Below are 23,287 nucleotides of genomic sequence, written 5' to 3' on the forward strand. Positions count from 1 at the left end.
AGCATTTATTTATTTATATTTTAAATAACAATATTGAAAAACAAATATCCATTATCCCTATGCACCCTCTCCACACACACACACACACACGCACACACACGCGCGCGTAAGTAGAAACCACGGGCCCCGGTGCAAAAATTGCCATGGGGCTCTCCCCATACGTCTACCCTCCACCCCATATGTCCCCTCACACTCACTTATTTCCGTCTTGTTTGCGCCTCTGTGCCAAGCTCTTAGCCATTGATTCATAAATTCCAAAAAAATAGTGCATGCGCTCAGAGGGCTTGTAGTCAATCCATTAATTTTTTTTAAATGCAGAATATATAGGGAAATGTGTCAACAACTCAGGTCTCAGTCCTTACCAGACTTTTTCAAGTTTCACTTTTTTCATTTTACATTATGTTCCATTTATACATATTTGATGTGAAATGAAAGCCCTGTTTCTCTATAAGAAAATGATATATAGTAAGAGTGGGAGCACTTAATAAGAGGTGAATTATGGTTGAACAGACTGATGGTTGTTTTGGTTCAGAACTTGTACAATTGCCTCTGTTCTTAAGGGGTTAACATTCTAATATTTTTTTTAAATAAATGTTTACAAATATTTCACTTTGCATTTTATTTTGATGTCATTGCCTAATGCAGCTGAGTATTTTTCTATATCGCTATTAAGAAAATACACTTTATATCCTGCTTGATTTTTTTTCCTTCTCAGTCTTTAAAATAAACCTTTCTGTGTTTTTCCCACTCAGCTGACTAAATGGTAAAATTATTTTTTTATGAATGATAATTTACTGCTTTGAAAAGTTCAGGGAGTACCATACATTATTTATTACATCCCCTGCGTGCCAGTAACATACAAAGGAAACACTTCTGGGACAAGACAACTCATTCTGCTAAAACAATATCAAAATCTACTATTCCTAACTGAAATCGGTATCCCCTGGGAAGGGATGTCCTATTTTCAAAATGTATCAATATTAATCTTAAAAAAAAAAAAAAAAAAAAAAAAAAACCCTGTTCGTAAAACATTAAAAAAAAGACAGAACATTCTATATCGCTATTTAAAACCTACCAAACAGCCACACTTATTGTCATCAAAGCGCTCACTGCGTTAGAGAAGTCAGTGATGCTGTTTATCTCCTCCCTTGGACTCGAATGGTTTGACCCATAGCGGTGACGTCATCCTTCAGCTGTTCCAGGCAGAGAAAGAGAGAGGTCTTGGAGAGTTTGAATGTGATGCAGATCAGGGAGACCTGGCATGTGAGAGCGAGGGATGTGTGGGAGCATTCTGCAGCTGGATGGGACTGCTGGCTTCGCTAGGTCTGGAGAGCTGGCTGCACGCTCCCCAATGCTCTTGCCTTTTAGGAAAGGGAACTTCTCGCCCTCCTTGCTGCAACATTGAAAACTTTCAATAACCGCCGCCAGTTACTCCCCAACCCCCCTTCTGGGTTGCCTGACCACCGGAGGAAGTGACAACTTATTGCACGAAAGCCATTTCCATGCATCCTGCTCTGACCTGGTAATGGAATCTTAATACTTCAATGCATTCTATACTAACCTGGGAATAGGGTATTGATACATTCTATACTAACCTGGGAATAGGATATTGATCCATTCTATACTAACCTGGGAATAGGATATGGATCCATTCTATACTAACCTGGGAATAGGGTATTGATACATTCTATACTAACCTGGGAATAGGGTATTGATACATTCTATACTAACCTGGGAATAGGATATTGATACATTCTATACTAACCTGGGAATAGGATATTGATACATTCTATACTAACCTGGGAATAGGATATTGATCCATTCTGTACTAACCTGGGAATAGGATATTGATCCATTCTGTACTAACTTGGGAATAGGATATTGATCCATTCTATACTAACCTGGGAATAGGATATTGATCCATTCTATACTAACCTGGGAATAGGGTATTGATACATTCTATACTAACCTGGGAATAGGATATGGATCCATTCTATACTAACCTGGGAATAGGATATTGATACATTCTATACTAACCTGGGAATAGGATATTGATCCATTCTGTACTAACCTGGGAATAGGATATTGATCCATTCTGTACTAACCTGGGAATAGGATATTGATCCATTCTGTACTAACCTGGGAATAGGATATTGATCCATTCTGTACTAACCTGGGAATAGGATATTGATCCATTCTATACTAACCTGGGAATAGGATATTGATCCATTCTATACTAACCTGGGAATAGGATATTGATCCATTCTATACTAACCTGGGAATAGGATATTGATCCATTCTATACTAACCTGGGAATAGGATATTGATCCATTCTATACTAACCTGGGAATAGGATATTGATCCATTCTATACTAACCTGGGAATAGGATATTGATCCATTCTATACTAACCTGGGAATAGGATATTGATCCATTCTATACTAACCTGGGAATAGGATATTGATCCATTCTATACTAACCTGGGAATAGGATATTGATCCATTCTATACTAACCTGGGAATAGGATATTGATCCATTCTGTACTAACCTGGGAATAGGATATTGATACATTCTATACTAACCTGGGAATAGGATATTGATATATATACTATGCTAACCTGGGAATAGAATCTTTATACCTCATTATATTCTATGCTAACCTGGGAATATAATCTTTATACCTCATTATATTCTATGCTAACCTGGGAATATAATCTTTATACCTCATTAGATTCTATGCTAACCTGGGAATGGAATATTGATACGTCATTACGTTCTATATTGACCTGATAATTATTTTTTGATATTGCAGAGCGTTCTGTACTGACCAGGTCAATAATGGTCGTAAAGACAGGACAGTAGCTTCATTGCTAAAGTCCCTCCTCTGGGGACTAATGGGTTAAAAAGCTTACAGTTTAGTGCCAGGGGGATCATGGGAAAACAAACAGCAATTAAAGCGTTAACTAGTCAACCTAACCCTAGTATACATTAACCGTTAGAAGCTATATATATATATATATATATATATATATATATATATATATATATATATACACCTTCCAACTGATCCCAGAGGTGTCCCTTTAATGTATTGTTACTGGGCAAAGGGTGTTTAGGTACTGGAAAAAGTGATTCTATATATATATTTTTTAATAAGAGGTAAAGAGTAGTACCCTGTTGGCGGTATAAAAAAAAAGTAGATGGGTATAGTCCGTGTTCTGATTAAACATCCCATTTGATCACTGTCAAAGTTGGGTAGGGCAATAAATGTTTTTAATACACATCTATTAATTGTAACGTTATTTGAAAAAGATAAATGTTGATGACCTGTTGCTGCAGCTTTGTCTTGTTTTCTAAAAATACTGTTATATGTTTTGACATTTGTCACGCACATAGTGCAAAACCTTGCACCCCCATTAACTTGGTTTGATTTGCATTGTTTTGCTTTGCAAATTGAACTTACACATCAGCACACACGCGCATGCCCGGAGTTAACCCTTTTGAGTTCATTTATACAAATGCGTTAAGATCATGTCGATGTTGTCCATAAATGGGATCCCTGGTTTTAGAAAATAGTTGAGTTATCATGACAAATGTAGATGACAACAATTGCAGAGCCAGGTTTGGAAGGATGAGCATATGGGGCAGTCCACCAGCTTTCTGAGATCTAAAGGCTGTCTGTGAATCAGAGAAGGACTTGTTCATGCAGTATTGCTTTTGATTTATTTTGTGTGGTGAATTTGGCGAGTTTAATGCTGATTCAATTGTTCCTATAGTTAATCTCCTCCCTCCCTCTCCCCCCAATTAACTTGTTTCATATACAGAGCAGGGCCTGTTACCAAGCTACAGCCATTTAGATGCTATCACCACACTTAACAAACCTGTTGATTGTGTTTGTTATGTATTTAGTATTGTCTTTGTTTTTAAGAAGATTTACTTGATTGTTTGTAGAGCTAATTACATAACAGATGTAATCATATTATGGGGTGCACAGACTGCCCATCTAATTCGCATGGTACATCACAGATTCAGGAGGGGGTGGCTTGTCTGGACTTGTGGGAAACAGGTGTCTAAAAATTCTCAGTTAGCACCCCGAAACCTCTTGCATGCCAGTGTTTAATAAGCCAGCACTTCTTTTTTTTTTTTTCTTTCAAAGTCTTATTTCAATTTGGTGTTTTTTTTTTTTTTTTTAATCTATTTTTAATTCCTAGGAAGTCTGGCAGTGAAATGGTTACTACTGTCTCCACTCCAGTGTGTTCAGTTTTTCCCCACATTGCTGTTATTTAGCACTGAATTATTTATGTGATCCTGACTTTCTGCTAGTGTTTGCTGATGAGACTTCTCCGTGTATAAATTATAAGGATAATTTGTGGTAACTGAGATGTGCAATATTTTCTCCAATTACAGTACTCTTCTGATATATTACACACCCATTATAAATGTTCCCTGACATTATACTTTATAGCTGTATTTATGGGGAAAAAAAGATCATACCATTGTATGCAGCACAACCCCTGTCACTGCTTGCTGTAATGCTCACTATGGAGAATGTATTAAACACTCATCTGGTGTACCAAGGTTATTGCTAACCTCCCAGCTCATTCTGTGGGGGTATGTGACACCCAATTCTAATTCTGTCTTTCTGAACACTTCTTGGTCCAGCTCTTTATCTGCGTTGTGAAGGTTTTGAGAAAGTGTTTTCAGTTTGCAGTTTGTGAGAAACAGCATTTTTTACACTTAACAGACATAATGCCATGTGTGACTGTTCATCAGACAGCCACTAGTGGCACTTCCTCATGAAGACTTTTAATTATTGAAAGTTTTCACATTCTGAGCGTTGCTAGTGCTGTGGGTGCTCAGTAGACCCCCTAGTGTTTCACTATGGGGTGCATTGCATTTAACCAAATATCTTCTTTATGGGTGAACAGCTGCCTGCTGGAAAATGCCCAGAGCTGAATTACCACTTCCACTTTGTTTTAAAAAGGGAAGGTGACATGTTTGCCTAGTGCGACACACTCTAACATTAATGGAACACTTTAGTGTCAGGAATACATTCATGATACTATAGTTTAACCAGTTATGTGACCGCCCCCTCCGATTGCATGGTAACGGCTCCTCCTCCATGTCTGAGTTTACCAAGCATGATTATAGGAAAGCATCGGGAGGCTATTGCGCATGCGTGACAAAATGCCACGCTGCACTAGTCCGCAACTTCTCGTAGAGGTGCATTCAATCCATGCATAGTGTAGAGATGCTGAACTAGGAAGCCCCTCAAGTGACTGTTACTAGGCAGCAATGTAAACACTGCCTTTTATCTGAAACAATAACCAATATATTAACTGTAGTGGTTCTGGTGACAATTGTGCCCATTTTACTGTTGTTTTAAAAACTCATGTACCTAACAGCTAATTGTCTGACGTCTTACAATAACGCTAAATCTGAGTCCGTTATGTATTTTTTATTTTTTTTTATTTTTTTCCAAATGGAATTTCTAAGACAGTTGTGATGTCCACATTTATGGCCATCCTTTCCCTGGTATGAAACATGTCCTCTGAAAGAACTTAAAGGGACACTATAGTCACCTGAACAACTTCAGCTTAATGAGGTTGTTCAGGTGAGAACTATAGCTCCCTGCAGCCTTTCTCATGTAGACACCGTATTTTCTGATAAAATACAGTGTTTACATTGAAAGCTAGGAACACCTCCAGTTGCAGTCACTCAGAGTGAACCAGAGGGATTTCGGAGTTGATGGAGGCTTAAAACGCCTCCATCCACTCAGATCTGCTGTCAGCAGAGCACAGGGCAGCACTGTGCACAGCATCCTGTGATTCAGTGTCTCCTCCCTCTGCATGCAGACACTGAACTTTCCTCACATAGATTAATTGATTCAGTTCATCTCTATGAGGAGATGCTGATTGGCCAGGGCTGTGTTTGAATCATGCAGGCTCTGCCCCTGATCTGCCTCTTTGTCAGTCTCAGCCAATCCTATGGGGAAGCACTGTGATTGGATCAGGCTACCACATGTCGTCAGACTGCTTGTTTTTCTGAGTCTAACAGCATGCAGATTTTTACTATATTTATGGAGGCATACATGTTTGTGTTCCTGACCCTATAGTGATCCTTTTAAGATAAGAAAATATTTCCAGCACATCCTTATGAAGCAGTGTTCCTAACTACACTACTAAAAAAATTAACTGCGACAGTAGTAAAGATCGAAATGTTGCATTTGTACAGCTTGGGTGCTTCAGTAAAGGGACACTGCTTCGTAAGGATGTGTTGGAATTGTTTTCTTGATCTCTGGATGTATGCTGGTTTTGTACATCCTTGTACCCTTATTGGTAGGTGCTTTTTTCCTTTTTTTTTTTTTTTCAGTTTAAAGAACTTGTCAGTTATAGAAATAGAAACAGAATGTGGAATATGTTACGCATAATATAAGCAAAGTAAGCTTCTCAACTGCAGAAGATATAAGACTAACCTAAAAGAACAGAGTCTGACACCTTTTGTAGGGGGTGGGACCTGTTGTATAACTAAATATTATTTATTTTCTGAGGATATAAGATCTTTCTATAACATTGTAATTTGCCTTGTACGATGTGCCATCCATATCTGACAGTTGCATTGTTCCTTATAATGTATTGCATGCCAGATGTGGTAAGGACCTGCTCAGATGGTGGTACAGCAATTACAGTAGACCTATTCTCCAGTGAGACACTTGTCTGCTGCTGTACACCCTGAGGACAATCGGTGGGGTTAATTTGAAGGACATCTTTAAAACAGCCACCTGGCACAGAGTTTCTTCCCATATCAAGCTAGTAATTCGTTGGCCACAGAATTATCAGTTAGTGCCAGGCTTGGCTTGGCTCGTTATGATCTTCATGTCAGCGTGGGAATGGCAGCAGCTGATGAAGAGGTTTGGCATGTTAGAGTAATCATTTCTTACTTTAAACATCAGTTTTCCCAGCTACCTGTCCATTAAACTCTGCTTGGTGCCTGGTTGTGCTGTGTCTTCTATAGTTTTGTGGCTGCTGTATACAACGGACTCTGCTACATTCAGTAATACTCATATGATAACTCTACTATTGACACTTTAGACTTCCTCTGCTTGTATCCCACAATCTGTTACATATACTGCTACAGCCCTCTCTCCACCCTCTCCTACTGGTATTAATTCCTTTCATGCTGCACCCACTCCTATTTTTGTCCTGATTCCTGTATCTATGCTGAACCCCATTATAACTTTGAAATACACAGTTGCTCTTCCCAGCGCCCTCGCCCTACCAAGAACTTCCAGGAACTGTGAAGGAAACCATAATGTATTAACTCAGTCCTCCACTGTTCGTATTAGGTTATAGGACTGATCCATCTGTATTTCTTCCCTGTTATGATCTTGGTGTATATATTCAATGTAATGCTACCTTGGTGTGTATCTTCAATATAAGAAACCTAAAAGGTCTTCTAATCCTACAATAATAATAAAAAAAAAAAGATCTGTTAAAAGGAACTTCTTTTATTAAATTTAATTAAGAAGAACATCTAAAACTTATTGGTTTGAAAATTCCCAAAATTATGGGCATAACAGTCCAACAAATTAATGGGATTTGATACCCAGTGAGATAGATCTGTTGGTGGGTTATACTACGTTGTCTCATTTGCAGGTTCACAGCAAAGTATTCCAAGTCTTTGGTTATGTTATCAGTCAGTAAAATCCATACCATTAGTGGCTCTGTCATTGGCTGTGACTAATATATAAATAATTTTATATAATATTTTTTAATATTCCCCCCTGCCCTCACAGTCCCATCAATGTTGGTCTCACTGTCCTGTGTCTTTTCAACTTTTGTTCAATCTTTTGTCTGTATCCCAGATGGTTTTCCAGCCACTGCCATCTTCTTCAGGCTGACAGAGACGTTGGCTCTTTGCCTTTGTTTGCCCTACCTCTTGCATGCGTATCAGACCTTGCACATGTGCACTGCCTCTGTCTACTGGACTTGTCATGCATTAAGTTGGTAATAATATCATTGTTACATAAAGATGACCTTGAAATCTAGCAGAAGCTAAATGTACAGTCTTGGGTTAAAATGGCACACTTGCCACCAGAACCAATGCAACTTAATGTAGTGGTTCTGGTGCAAAGAGACTGTCCCTGTAGCCTTATTAATGCAAATGCCTTTTCTGACGAAAGGCAGTGTTTACCATATGTTCGTTATTCTATTTAATATAATTATTGACTACATTGTAGAATGTAAAAGCAAATATTATTAGTGGCTTTTGTGTGTATCCTGGGTTTTCTGGGTGTGCTCTTCGTTTCCCTGCCTGCCTAACCTTTTTACATGCATATAAGCAATTGAAGTTTAAAGCCTCCTTTTTAATTTAACATTCTCACAGCATACTAATTGGCATGTGACATGATCAAAGGAGGTTATTATGCTTCAAACAAGATTTGTTTACCCTTTTCAAATGTATATCCACGTTAGTCTGTGCAGATGGTCCAACACTTCTTAAAGAGACACTCAACTGCTCAAATATGTAATAAAAAAAAAAAAATTAGTAGAACTATACCAATGAGAACAAACATGCATTTTTTTTTTTAATTCTTTATTTTTGGAGTGCAGAGGAAAGTACAAGCTTGAACAATGACATGTTGAGTACACAATATCATGGCTAACGAGTGGCATACATAGTCAAGGTTTTTGCACTTTTTTTTTTTTTTGTAAAGTAAGCGTACAACAAGATGTAACATATATCAAATAACCTGCTTAAAGAATAGAGTGTTGTAGTATTAGTATCAAGGTATCGATATGGTTGTATAGGGATAGTAAATAAACTGTGCACGCGTATTATCTAGACAGTTAACAGTACAGATTGGTTATGTGCACTTTGTGATGTCTATGTAGTTTTGTCATCAGGATAATTAAGATATTCAACGATTAATGAAGCTAAACAACTAAGCTAGCGTATAATACGTGTAGGCTTCGTGATCAGGCTGATTGGGTTATTAGAGGCTAGACATCATGCAGTATAAACTTCAATGAGCTACGTTAGCTAACAAGTGCTTTGGTACATACAGCATTACAACATTTGCATGGCGTTGAAAAATAACAGTAAAGAAAAAAAAAATGGGAAAATAGGACGGGTGAAGAGTCCTTTGCTAGACCTTAAGTCCCAATGCTGTGTGGTTCATCCGATGCCTTGTATGGGCTCCCCCTGCGCTGTCTGCTGCGGCTGTGTTGCGGTCTGTGTTTCACCCGGTTGGGCAGTGCGTGGGTGGGGTGTGTGAGCGTGCTCTAGCATCTGCTGTGGCAGGTAGGAGTCCTTGGTGTCGGCTGTCAGCCAGGGGCATGCCGGTGTCACCCTCCTGCTCCGGGTCTTGTGGCAGGGCCAGCTTTGTTTCCCCATTAACTCGGGGGATTGAAGAGGCTGGGTATATACCTGTTGAGGTAGGACCCAGGCCTGCGGTGGTGTGTCGCCGCGTGCCATGCGCAGGCCTCCGCCTCTGCTTGCGTGGGGGATGCGTCTGGGCTTTGCCCCTTGGGGCCCTCACCCCGAGTTGGCTCTTGTGGCATGTCGTGGGTTGTGCCGTCGGGCTTATGCCTGGGAGCTTCCTTGTGCCCCTCCGGCTGTTGCTTACTTGGGTCCTCGGCGTGTTCTTGCCCGCCCGCGGCTGTTGCTGTGTAGCTGTGTGTCTAGGTTCCACCTTCGCCCAGAAGTTTGCCATCAGCCTGTTCAAGCGGGTTTCCAGGTCGCCAGTTAGCTGTGTGGGTTCACAGGTTGCGGGTGGTTGGACCGGGTTAACCCCCACCGGTCCTGAGGGGGGAGGGGAGGCCCGATACTTCAGGTGCCGCACGCTTTGAAGGGCTGGGAGAGCGGCCGCCTCTCCCCTGCACTGCGTCGTGTAGGCCCCAAGCCTCTGATCTACCGATCCAGCGGTCTTTCCGAGTGTGTGGGATATCATTCTGCTCCCCAGCTTTGGTGTCATCGAGTAAGGTAAGTTGGGGTTCAGGGTCTGGTATTTTCCCCCCGTTTTTCGCTTGAAATCAGGACCGGGCTCGGGAGCTCACAGATTGTGCGTCTGGTCGGCTCCCCGGTCAGGCTCCGCCCCCCCAAACATGCATTTCATTGTGAATTAATTCACGTGGGCATTAAAAACATGTCGCAAAAGCTGCAGATCTCTTGTGGCTGTCCAATCACAGACTTTCCAATACTGCTGATCGACAAGTCTTTACAAGGCAGGTGCTCTGGCTCTTGAGTTTAGCTCCAGTAATCTAAACAAACCAGATTGGCGGGAGGGGGTGTTACAATGTTTTTAAACTGGCAATTTGATATTGAACTCTGCACTTTTTTTTTGTCAAATGTAAAACACTCTTCACACATAAAGCTCTTCAGCATGCTAAAGTGCTTCAGGGGTTTGGATTGTTCCTTTAATTTTGCCAAGTAAAAAAAAAAAACTTTTAATTTGATCATTGTATCTTGCAGACATAAAAAAACTACAATGTATTGGAGAGTGGCTTCCTAAGCCAGTAATGGTTTGCTTTAGGCATGATTGCATAAGGTCAGTCATTTAGACTGATACAGTTCATTCAAACAGGCTCATTGTATCATCGGCTTGCTGCTTTATTTCCTGGTCCAGTCTGTCTGTCTATACATTAATTGGTGATTAGCTAGCCATAGATTACTCTTGTGTTTCTCTATTATTATTATTATTAGTATTATTATTATTATTATTATCATTGCCATTTATATAGCACCAACAGATTCCGTAGCGCTTTACAATAGAGAGGGGGGATTTAACTATAAAAAGAACAATTACAAGATAGGTTGAAGAGGATCCTTTTCCAACGAGCTTACAGTCTATAGGAGGTCGGGTATAAAACACATTAGGACAGGAACGTTGTTAGTCATCCTAATGGGTTTTGATGTTGTGCTACTGAAAAAGTGGATTGTGTGAAATTGTTGCCAAACTCTTATACATTACTTGCCAAGCATGGGTTTATTGGGACCAAATGGGCAATTATGTTGATTTAAACCTTGAATTTATAACCATTATATGTGCCAGAAAAGTTAATATAGCTGAATTGTAGTATTTTTTTAAAATTATTATTATTTTTGTTGTACTTATTTAATAACTGTTTCTTTTATAACCATAATTTACTTGGCCCTTCTACTTTTCTTTTTTTTTTTTCTTAAATAAAATAACTTTTTAAAGGGCCACTCCAGACCCACAATTATTTAATCTCAATGCAGTTTTTATAGGGACTGGTGTTCCAGGGAACTGTCTACTTTATAGTGTTTAATTTTGAAGATCTGTCACCTGGCATCAATCATGCCACCTCTTCATTTCTCTCCTCGGGTGCTCTGCTGATAGAGTCTAGAGTAAACCAAGACGTTGATTTTATTATTTGGTAAAACCGTATATTAAGGAATTTCAAATGCGTAAGTAGGTTCTGTGTGTGTGTGTGTGTGTGTATGTATGTATGTGTATTTAAAAAGAAAGTCTAATTATGCTCTTGACAGGGAGAGCTTTTTCACTCCTCTCTATTGGCTGAATGAGTGAGTGTGTGTGTATATATTACAGTTTAAGCCAAAGGGGTACGTTTGGTACTCCTAAAACCATACAATCTATGGATGGATGACATTGGACAGAAAAGGTGGGGACCAGACACAGCCTAAAGGCTGACTGTGCATCTTGGGAAATATAGTTACCTGTTATCCATGGTGCTAAGGCTATCCGTCATTGACGTAAGGGATAACTCCGTCGCTTGATATTGCCTGGCTGATGTTATTTAGTTCTGAAAAGTAACTAACTGCTTGTTAACAACATAACCCTAAATTAATTTTATTTCTTTTCTTTTCTAGTTTCATTCTAATTACTGTATTATAACTATAGAACAGACATCATTGAGTTTTAAACTGTAGTGAGACAGGGATAGTATGCAAGGAAACAACAGATTGTTAAGAGAAGCTCCGTGAAATGTCGTTAAGAAGAACAGATGTATCCATTGGTTAGCTTCTATTTGAAAAATGCAGCCGTTCATGGCTACCCCTTTTATTTGAAAATGATGCTGATGACAACCTGTTGATTAACCCCTGTCGAGTCACTTTCCTCAAGTCCCTTGCTAGACCGTTCATTTTCTCTTCTGTCTGTGAATTGCTGGCAATGAACTTGTTAAAGATTGTCCCTATTAGGCTCCCTTCATATGAATAACTAATGGATCTGCATCCTTTGTCTACACAGATCTGACATTCAGCTGGGGCGACAGGTCAAAGCAGTGGGTGGAGTAGAGTTAAAGTTTGGGCTCGTCATTCAGCCAATAGAGAGGAGTGAAAAAGCTCACCCTGTCAAGAGCACAATTAAACTCTCTTTTTAATTTCAGTTTTGCAGAGTGCAAAGGGGGCAACGCGGGAAGGCTTATGAATAAACATCACCCACCACTCACACACATTCATACATCAAATTCAAGCACTTGTTAAATCCACTCTTTGAGAGTTTTCTCCCAGTAAAGGCGAGGAAATAAGATATATTTTTCCGTCTGCAGTGACAGCTATAGCATTTAAAGACTGGGGGCCCACAGGGGCTACTGATGATGTATGATATTAGCATCTCATTAGATTCTAGCATTTTTGGAATGGTTTTAAAATCATCCAAATGTAATTTAACGTATAATTATTTTATAATCAAGTTCTCTGGATATTGGAATTAGTGTATATATATTTATTTTTTCCTACCTATATAATGCCTGTGGCTCTCCATCTGTTAATGAAAGTGGCTCTTAAACAACAGGAGACACAGGCTGGTCACCAAATTATAAACTTTATCTTGTCTACTTTCTCAAGTTCTCATGTGTTCATAAACTACATAAAGAAAACTTTGAACTACTTTACTAATGTACAGCAGTCAAGTTGACAAAGCTTGATAATGGGTGGGTGTGAAAAAAAGAGACTTTTCATTCGAGACTTTTAGGGCCATTCGTGACTTTTTATGCTGTATTAGTTCGGTAGATAAAACTACCGAACACCGACCGCCCCCTAGCTCATTATCTACAAAGGAAACTGTTGATTGAGCGCTCTCTCTGGGTGGCCTCCGTTTGTATAGCTGCGGCCATCTTGTTTTCACGAAAGGAGGCAGCGGGACTTGGTCGTTGAGTCTCTGGGACTAAATTCGGACGCTCGACTTACCGAATGCCTGCTTCCTTTTCACGAACAGCTAGGAGAGTGCATTCGGTAGTTCACTGCCCACGAACAAGGGGAACAATCCCTCCTATGAGCCAGAAGGCTCCTTTCGTGTTTTATTTCATTTATTTGACTTTTTCAAAATAGACCGACCGCACAACCTAAACTCATGGAACTGTTTTGGGCAGGAGCCTCGTGTGCGGTTGGTAAAATGAGACTTCCATACAATTCGGAAACACCCGAACTGATCTGGGTGATTTTTGAATATGTTGGTTACCCAGATCAGGGCTATCAGGTGATATGTAATTTATGGGGATACAATGTGTTTTAGGGTGCTTTCTAAGTTTTGGGGACAATGTTTTTTCTGCCTGGAGATAATTGGGTTATCCTTTAGTTGACATAATTATCTCACAGGCAGAGAGGAGGGGATTGTGTGTTTAGAATGGGAGTGTTTTACTTTGTCACTGTAAAATGATTGGTTGTAATCTTTGTGTCCTGGTGCCCAACAAGGTCCAGGTGGGAGGTCCCCTTGCATGGGGACTTGCATAAAAGCCAGTGTGGCATCCTGTTGTACCCTTCATGAAGTCTAGGCTCATGTTTGGGTAACTATCTACTGGCTGGGGAGAAACTACTTAGAAGCTGCATTCATCCAGAACTATTCATATCTACACCCGAACTGCAGCTATAATCACTAAGGCTCAGCAGTTCGGGAGGAATAGGCGAATAAGGTACTATAACTACCAGCCAGAGGCGGCTCTCTAATTAGGCGGTTTAGGCGGCCGCCTAAGGCCTCGCGCTGGCTGGGGCCTCGCGGCCGCCTAAACCGCCTGTTGGCAGAGTGTGTCAGGTCGGCAGAGTGCTTGCCCGGTATGCCGCCGGGTGCGAGGCCCCTCCTTGCTGCCAGGCCGGCCACCGCAGACACTGGTCTGCAGCTCCGCAGTGTGCAGAGCTGCAGACCATGTGACTCGCGAGAATTGGCCAATCAGAGCGTTGCCGCGGGTTACCACGGCAACGCTCTGAATCTCGCGAGATTACACGGTCTGCAGCTCTGTGGAGCTGCAGACCGGGAGCAGGGGCCACCGGACCACCAGGGAGCCCACTGGACCACCAGGGAAAGGTAGGCTCACCCACCACCATCACCCCCACCACCCTTAGCTTCACCCCCCACCACCATCACCCCCAACACCCTCAGCATCACCACCATCACCCCCACCACCCTCAGCTTCACCCCCCCACCACCACCATCACCCCCCACCACCCTCAGCTTCACCCCCCACCACCACCATCACCCCCAACACCCTCAGCCTCACCCCCACCACCATCACCCCCACCACCCTCAGCTTCACCCCCCACCACCACCATCACCCCCAACACCCTCAGCCTCACCCCCACCACCATCACCCCCACCACCCTCAGCTTCACCCCCCCACCACCACCATCACCCCCCACCACCCTCAGCTTCACCCCCCACCACCACCATCACCATCACCCCCCACCAACCTCAGCTTCAACCCCCACCACCATCACCCCCACCACCCTCAGCCTCACCCCCACCACCCCACCCTCAGCCTCACCACCATCACCCTCACCACCCTCAGCCTCACCCCCACCACCATCACCCCCACCACACTCAGCTTCACCCCCCACCACCATCAGCCTCACCCCCACCCTCACCATCACCCCCCACCACCCTCAGCTTCACCCCCACCACCATCAGCCTCACCCCCACCCTCACCATCACCCCCCACCACCCTCAGCCTCACCCCCCACCACCATCAACCCCACCACCCTCAGCCTCACCCCCACCACCATCACCCCCACCACCCTCAGGTACACCCACCACCACCATCAGCTTCACCCCCCCCACCACCATCACCCCCACCAACCTCAGCCTCATTCCCCACCACCATCACCCACCATCACCACCCTCAGCCTCACCCCCCACCACCCTCAGCCTCACCCCACCACCATCACCCCACCCTCAGCCTCACCCCCACCACCATCTCCCCACCCTCAGCCTCACCCCCTACCACCCTCAGCCTCACCACCCACCACCATCACCCCCACCACCCTCAGCTACACCCACCACCACCATCAGCTTCACCCCCCCACCACCGTCACCATCACCCCCCCACCAACCTCAGCCTCATTCCCCACCACCATCATCCACCATCACCACCCTCAGCCTCACCCCCCACCACCCTCAGCTTAACCCCCACCACCATCACCCCCCACCACCATCACCCCTCACCACCCCTCCCCACCATCACCCCTCCCCACCATCACCCCCACCACCCTCAGCCTCACCCCCACCACCCTCAGCTACACCCACCACCACCGTCACCATCACCCCACCACCATCACCCCCCACCACCCTCAGCTTCACCCCCCACCACCCTCAGCTTCACCCCCCACCACCCTCAGCTTCACCCCCCACCACCCTCAGCTTCACCCCCCACCACCCTCAGCTTCACCCCTGCCCACCCTCAGCTTCACCCCTGCCCACCCTCAGCTTCACCCCTGCCCACCCTCAGCTTCACCCCTGCCCACCCTCACCCTCACCCCCACCACCCTCACCATTACCCCTTCACCCTCAGCTTCACCACCCCTCAGCATCACTCCCCCCCACCACCTTCAGCATCACCCCCCTCAGCATCACCCCCCACCACCCTCAGCATCACCACCCTCAGCATCACCCCCACCACCCTCAGCATCACCACCCTCAGCATAACCCTCCGTCACCACCCTCAGCTTCCCCCCACTCACCATCACCCCCTCCTTCTCACATCACCCCCTTCTCACTCTCACATTACCCCCTCTCACTCTCACATTACCCCCCCACTCTCACATTACCCCCCCTCTCACATTACGCGCCCCACTCTCACATTACCCCCCTCTCACTCTCACATTACCCCCTCTCACTCTCACATTACCCCCTCTCACTCTCACATTACCCCCCTCTCACTCTCACATTACCCCCCTCTCACTCTCACATTACCCCCTCTCACTCTCACATTACCCCCTCTCACTCTCACATTACCCCCTCTCACTCTCACATTACCCCCTCTCACTCTCACATTAACCCCCTCACTCTCACATTAACCCCCTCACTCTCACATTACCCCCTCTCACTCTCACATTACCCCCCCACTCTCACATTACCCCCCCCCACTCTCACATTACGCGCCCCCCTCTCACATTACCCCCCTCTCACTCTCACATTACCCCCTCACTCTCACATTACCCCCTCACTCTCACATTACCCCCTCACTCTCACATTACCCCCTCTCACTCTCACATTACTATCACCCCCTGCTCCCTCTCACATTACCATCAACCCCCCGCTCCCTTTCACCATCACCGTCCACTCCCTCTCACCATCACACCCCCCGCTCCCTCTCACCATCAGCTACCCCATACACATAGGGTCTCAGACAAAAACACAAACATGCTCACAGAGACATACATTCGCACACACAAGGATACTCTCTGTCAGACACACTCTCAGGCACATACACAGGTAGACAGTGCGTCAATGTGTATATGTGACACTTTTTTGTTAGTGGGGCCTCATGTTTGCGTTTCGCCTAAGGCCTCATAAAGTCTAGAGCCGCCTCTGCTACCAGCGTTCGTAACAATGTGGCTTAAAGCAAGGTTCTGTTTCAGTTACCAATCAGATTTACCCACAAATCCATTGGCAAAATCAATCCTCTGGAAGGGAAAAACAGGAGATAACATGGGCAGAGGACAACTAAATGGCTGCACCCGGGTATTGAGATCCAGTAAACCAAATGAAATAAGAACAGAGCCACTTTAAGGTTTTTTTGTGTCTTTTCTGCCCAGTTGTTTGCACTTTAGAAATCCTTGTCCTGTCTACCCAAGTGAGTCAAAATTACAGAATATCACACATTAATAGGACAGTTTACTAAAACCTGATTTGATAACTACCTACATCCCAATACTTCAAATGGTCAAATAGGGACACTTTAATTTCAGAGGTGTGGGCAGGGGTGAAACTACTCTCAGAAAGTTTAGTCGACTTACTAATAACAACTAAACTATTAGGAACTATAACAGTATATCTTATTTACACAGACTGAACTCTAAACACTTGTATTGTAGTTTAAAGGAACACTATAGTGTCAGGAATACAAGCTGTATGCCCCCAGAGCCCCCCAGCTTAAAAAGTTAAAAACACTGTTTATTTACTTACCTGATTCCAGCGCTGAGGTATCCTCCTCCAACAACGTCTCAGCGACAGGAGAACCACATAAGTGCTGCGCATGCATTAGGCATTCCTCCATAGGAAAGCCTTGAAGAAGTGCTTTCCTATGAGGATTTCAAGATGCTGGGCATCCTCATGCAAAGTGTGTGGATGTCCAGCGTCATTTCACGAAGTTAAACTATGTGTGAATCGAGAGTCTTAACCCTGCAATGTAAACATTACAGTTTTTCTAAAACATGAAGTGTTTTATTTTGCAAGTTTAAGGGGACTGAGACACTGCAACCAGACCACTTCATTGAAGTTGTCTGGGTGCCTTAAGTGTCCCTTTTTAAAGGCTCCTCACTGTGAGTATTGTATATGTGGAGCTCTGTTCTATACTCAGACAAATCAGCCATAGGAAAGCGGGGCATTAGGACAGAAAAGAGGGTTTAAGGCCAAAATTAAGGACTGTTCTTCCTAAATAGGGACACTTGGGAGGTATGTAATTTATACTCCTCATACACTCTGGTATACTCACTAGTGGGTACCAATGTTTAGATCCAATCTCCCATGATACTTTGCCAGTGATGAGTATGGCCTAGATGCCCATGGGGTTCCAAGACACCAAAAAAAATGTGGGAAAGACGCAGATTTACCAATAGGATGAGCCTGCTGGGTCCGCTTGTTTCCATGGCGACTGGGCGACTGCCCCTCTCCTCATTTTTTTTTTTTTTTTTTTTTTATATTACCCCTTGAAATTCAGGCACAATGACATTGAGCATCCTCATAATTTTGTGGTACAGAACGTGATTCAATTTGTAAAAGTCATCATGTTCTTGGAGAAAGAATGTTTTTTGCCAGAGAAAATTGATAAGGTCTATGCACCAAAACCAATACATTTAAGATGAAGTGGTTTTGGTACTCAGTGTTCTTTTTTTATTTTTTTATTGTGCTTTAATTTCTTTAAATAAAATGTATATATTTTTGCATACAGTATCCTACCTGCAAGAGGGCTTTGCATTTAGTTCTGCTATTGTGGAGGATTAATGTACTGAATTAGAGACCCCTTCCCCAAGCTAACAAACTCATCTAAGCTTTTTATCTGATTATTTAGATTTAGCCTGCCATTGGGCTGTAAGAGAATTAGAAGCATGGGTGACTGTTTTCATTATGCAGCTGGATTTTAACCCCTTAGTGATACAGCCTTGTGTTACATGATTTGTATGTCAGGACACAAGCAATTTTCTCATATTATTTATAAAGCGCCAACAAATTCTGTAGTGCTGTACAATAGGATATGTTTTCAACTGTAATTTCCATCTTTATCATTTATTTGCACTCACACATATTACTTACCATTTTCCCCAAAGATTGAGAATACTTTACATTTGATGCATTATTTATTACATAACTAAAGAGAAAATGTAAGTTTAAAAAAAAAAACTTTTTTTTTTTTACCTATTCTAAGAGGTGGTCACCTAATTAGGTAGTCCAGCACAATAGTTAGATTTTGGTGTACAATTAAAATATGTGACTAAAAGTGGCTGAATACTTCTGTGTGTTTGTTAGACAATAGATTACGTAACTTTTTCAACAGTATAGTAATGGAATCGACAGTTCCCTCTTTCCCTTATGTTTTCTACATATTCTCTGCCAGATGTTTCACAGCAGAGAGAGGTTCAGATAGTTTCCATGCAGAGCTTGGATCAAGTTGTCAGTTTTTTCCGGCATCTGCTTAAGCAGATTTTATTTTTTTTCCTCTGATTAACCTTTTCACTGCTGAAACTGCTTGCAAATTTGGAATTTAATCCTGCGCCAACCAAACACTGTTCTTTGTACTGTTTGAGTTTATATGTTTTTCGCTTGTGTTAAAGTACTACCGTATCTGTTCCATGGACTCATGGGAGCAAATCTAATGGGCTTGGTAGATCTCACTGCAATGAGAGATTCCTAGCCAGCTTCTGGGTTATGACATAGAGTGTATGTGCTAATGGGAGGTATTTTGGTACTTTTTGTTTTTTGTTTTGTTATTTTGTTTTAGTTTACAGAACATCTAACAAAACATTGAGATCCCTGTTTAAGGTTTCTTCAGTACATACATCAGGATCTACTTCCATTAAAATTGATCTGTCGGAGTATAGTTTCTTGATCTGTGGTTTGAATGCCCCATGGGTTACTTTCAAATACCTGATTTTTAAAGGCTAATGGGATTTAATGGCAATATTACGGGTACATGATTAAGAAAAATTGACACCAGCTGGTTTGGCTGGAAAAGTCTGATGCCTTTTGACAATGATTGTTGTTTTCTTCATTATAAAAAGCAGGGTTGGAGTTTTCCATAAAAAAACAAAGCAAAGATGACATTGTATCCAGATCACCTCATCTGTTGATCCAGTCATTGGATTTCTCATGTTGAGTGGATCCCAGGCCAGTTTTAACCCCTTAAGGACACATGACATGTGTGACAGGTGTTTGGTCCTTAAGGGGTTAAAGGGACATTATAGTCACCAAATCACATTTTACTTAATAAAGCTGTTTTAGTGTATATCATGTGTAGATCATTCTCCTGCAGTCCCACTGCCCAATTCTCTGCCATTCAGGAGTTAAATCACTTTGATTCTGCAGCCTTAGACACACCTCCCTGCATGTGACTTAAACAGCCTTCCTAAACACTTCCTGTAAACCGCCATCTAATATTTATACTTCCTTTATTGGAAATGATGTTTAATTTAGAATTTCTTATCTCCTGCTCTGTAATTAGCTTGGTAGACCCTTGCAGGAGCCTCTTCTATGTAATCAAAGTTCAATTTACAGGGCGGTAGATAAGTAAGTAACATCTGATTTGAAAAAACAAACAAAAAAAAACACTTTGTTTTAATGCTGGCTGTGTCAGGCAGGGATGCATAAATAGATCAAAAGTGACTTAACTCCTAAATGGCAATGAGACTTGAGCAATGCGACTGGAGAGACAAGATATATATGCTAAAACTGCTTCATTAAGCTAAAGTTGTTTTGAGGACTATACTGTCCCTGTAACAATGGCTGGTTATTTTATGACAAAATGTTATGTTGTGGGCCGTGGTGATTGCCATGAAGTAATGATTATTCCTGTGTGACCTTAGCTTGCAGCTCTCTGTTCCAGAGTATTTATTTTAGGCTTCCTGTTCTTAGACCTTTCATTGATGAGGTCTACGTGTGGGGAACTAAATATCTACCAAAAGCTTGTTCAAGAAGGAACGTGGATGACATTAGACATGTCTGTCTTGTTTACAGTGCTGTTAGACTGCAAATTCAGGAGAGCAATGGCTTGTGCCAAAAAAGCTTGTTTTATCTGTCCCCTCCAACCAACCTGTTCTAACCGTAATCCCTTCCTTCCTAAATAGGTCTTGTCACAATGGTTTGCAGTTTGTAATGGTTCTTCCTGTTATTCCGTGTTTGCTCAATGTGGTAATTGATTATGTTGGACTGTACAGCTGATCAGTCATTTTTAATAGTTTGTAGTTCAGTAACAAATCCCAGACTGCAAATGATCCAAAGCTAATGTACTTGTTTTTTGTTTCCAATACACTGTTCATTTAGTAAAGTATTAAACTTTATTTTTCCAGATACTACCAACTTGCTTGTGTATTTCCCCTCCTGCATTCTGTGATAGTTCTGATGTTGATCTGAAAAGAAGATAAAGCATCTCTGTCTCTAATATCCTGTAATAGGCCCCCCAAATTGTCAGAGGTGATTGCAGTGGAGTACATATGAGTGTCTTGGGTCATAGCAGTATCTCTCTCCCCAGGGCCTCTGTATAGTTACAGAGCTGTGTCTGGCTCTCATGTTACATGCTGGGGGATAGCCCTATGGTTCTGTATGTACACCAGATGTTGGGCTGGGCTCAGCACATAGGAATGGTTGGATTCCCAGCTGCTACCTTGTTCTCCTGTTTCATGTCTGGGATACAGGCCGGGGCCACGCAGTGCCGCCAGGGTGTGGATCTTGTTAATGGAGATTCCTGCTGTGTTTCTAAACATTACAAGTATATCCCACTACCATAGCACCTTCCTATGGAAAGCATCCCCGAAATGTCAATAGCACCTTGTACAGAGCACTGCTCTATATCCTTATTGAGACCTCTACTTTGAGAGATATGCAAATGGCACAAAAGGCTGTGATAAAATGTAGGAAACTTTTTTTACATTTGGAAATGTTGGCAATGGCCATAAACAAAAGGGGTTTTGCATGAAGTGCAATCCTAGGTCAAAGTTTAAAAATATATGTGCAATCAGCAGGAACATTTTATTGAGTTTTAAATGTTCAAATTGCATCCAAGTATTCTAATTAACAATAATGTCTGTAATATTGTTGGCAAATGGAGATGCTGCTGGGAGTTAAAGTCTGACTAATTTTAAAAGTTTTTTTTTTCTTTTCTCTTATTTTCAGGGAGATGTGAAGCAGAACAGCCAATCTTATTTATAGTGCACCAACATGTTCCTCGGTGCTGTGTGAGTAAAGTTCTTTTTTGGAATTCATTTTCTGCATTTTGTCCTTTGTTTTAACCCCTTAAGGACCAAACTTCTGGAATAAAAGGGAACCATGACATGTCACACATGTCATGTGTCCTTAAAGGGTTAAAGGGTTGCTTGCAACCATGACTACTTCAGTGATTTGGAGTGGTCATGGTGGTAGGAGTCTGAATGTGCAGTGTTTTTAGCTTGAAACACTAAACATACTGAGTTATTGGCAGTTGTGTGCTTGGACAAGTTGCACCCACAGCACACATGACATTGGCAGCTCAGAACACTGTTCCTTTTTTTTATGCAGTGATCCAAAGTCTCCAGGTAGGTCCGCGAGACTTTTGCATATTTAATGAGGCTCCCTGACACCCGCATAGCATATGTAATGTCCCAGACTTCACACACAAACACAATCTGACATACAATGAATGTCAGATTGTTTGTGTTTGATTTAAAGTATATTACACATGATAAATTCCCTCAATATATGCCCCTACTGATTACTCACCAGATGGGTATTGTTCCTTAACAGGGGCCCAGTCTGGTGCCCTGGCCCTTTAAGAGCCTGACCGCTATCTTCAGGCTGGAAGGAAGTGATATCCTGTCCCTTCCTCCTAGCTAAAAAGACAGATGCGCGAGGGAGGAGGCTGGAGCCAGCACCACCACAAGCAGCATGGAGAGGCTGGAGTTGGCTGCTGCTGCATTCAGATTGGTTGTGTGTGTATCTGAGTGTGTTTTGTAATTGTGCCAGTGCATGTATCTGTGTCAGTGTGTGTGTATCTGTGTGTCAAGATGTGTGTAAATAGTTGTAGTATGTTCTGTGACTGTGTATGGGTGGGCTCATTTGGGGTTGGGAGGGGGGTGCAGCCATCTACCTGAAATTCGTTTTTGCAAGTTGGGATGTCTGTTAATGGCAAATTCCACCACCTTCCCTAATCCTTTAACCCCTTGTTGACTCTTCATGCATGCGCTCTGAGCCAGGAAACCGTCTAATCGCAAGCTTTTCTTTAAGAAGTGGGGCCTAATAGTTATGCCCCACATTGCATTTGTAATGTGAGAATGGACTTTTATTATCAGGTAATAATTACATTTAATTTTGCGGAGTAACTTATATATAATTCTGTATGTAACAAGCTTGTACTTTGCTCCTTCATTTGCAGGATTTTTTGTGAGTGGAGGCTCATTTAAAACCTGTGTCCTGACATTTAGGATGGCATTTGATTCCTCGCCTTTCGTCCTGCCGGACCAGCTCCAGCACTTCAACATTCAGACTGTGGACACCGGAAATGGCGATACTTCTGCGGAATCCTGTCATTTGGAGAGGGGCCGCTATGAGGTCATTCCCACTGTGGTGTGTTCCTTGTGCTGCCTGTTTGGACTAGTCTACACCTTTTTTGGTGAGTTGAGAGAGAAAA

At 42.5% G+C, this 23,287-nt stretch overlaps 1 protein-coding gene across 2 annotated transcripts in view; it reads left to right on the plus strand.

Annotated features, from left to right (window-relative positions):
* Window positions 1–1,232: 1,232 nt before the first annotated feature.
* LOC134568301 (transmembrane protein 198) overlaps window positions 1,233–23,287 on the plus strand; it is a 44,651-nt gene continuing 22,596 nt past the window's right edge. Inside the window, exons 1-3 of one of the 2 annotated variants that reach the window (XM_063426794.1) lie at window positions 1,233–1,522; window positions 21,799–21,860; window positions 23,033–23,269. In XM_063426794.1, coding sequence (XP_063282864.1) covers window positions 23,083–23,269 — 187 coding nt within the window. In that variant the 5' untranslated portion in view covers window positions 1,233–1,522; window positions 21,799–21,860; window positions 23,033–23,082. Of the gene's footprint in view, window positions 1,523–4,229; window positions 4,372–21,798; window positions 21,861–23,032; window positions 23,270–23,287 lie in introns of those variants that run through there. The other variant, XM_063426803.1, reaches the window with a different exon arrangement.

This window comes from Pelobates fuscus, chromosome 1 (assembly GCF_036172605.1).
Source record: "Pelobates fuscus isolate aPelFus1 chromosome 1, aPelFus1.pri, whole genome shotgun sequence".
In the NCBI taxonomy this organism is placed as follows: Eukaryota; Metazoa; Chordata; class Amphibia; order Anura; family Pelobatidae; genus Pelobates; species Pelobates fuscus.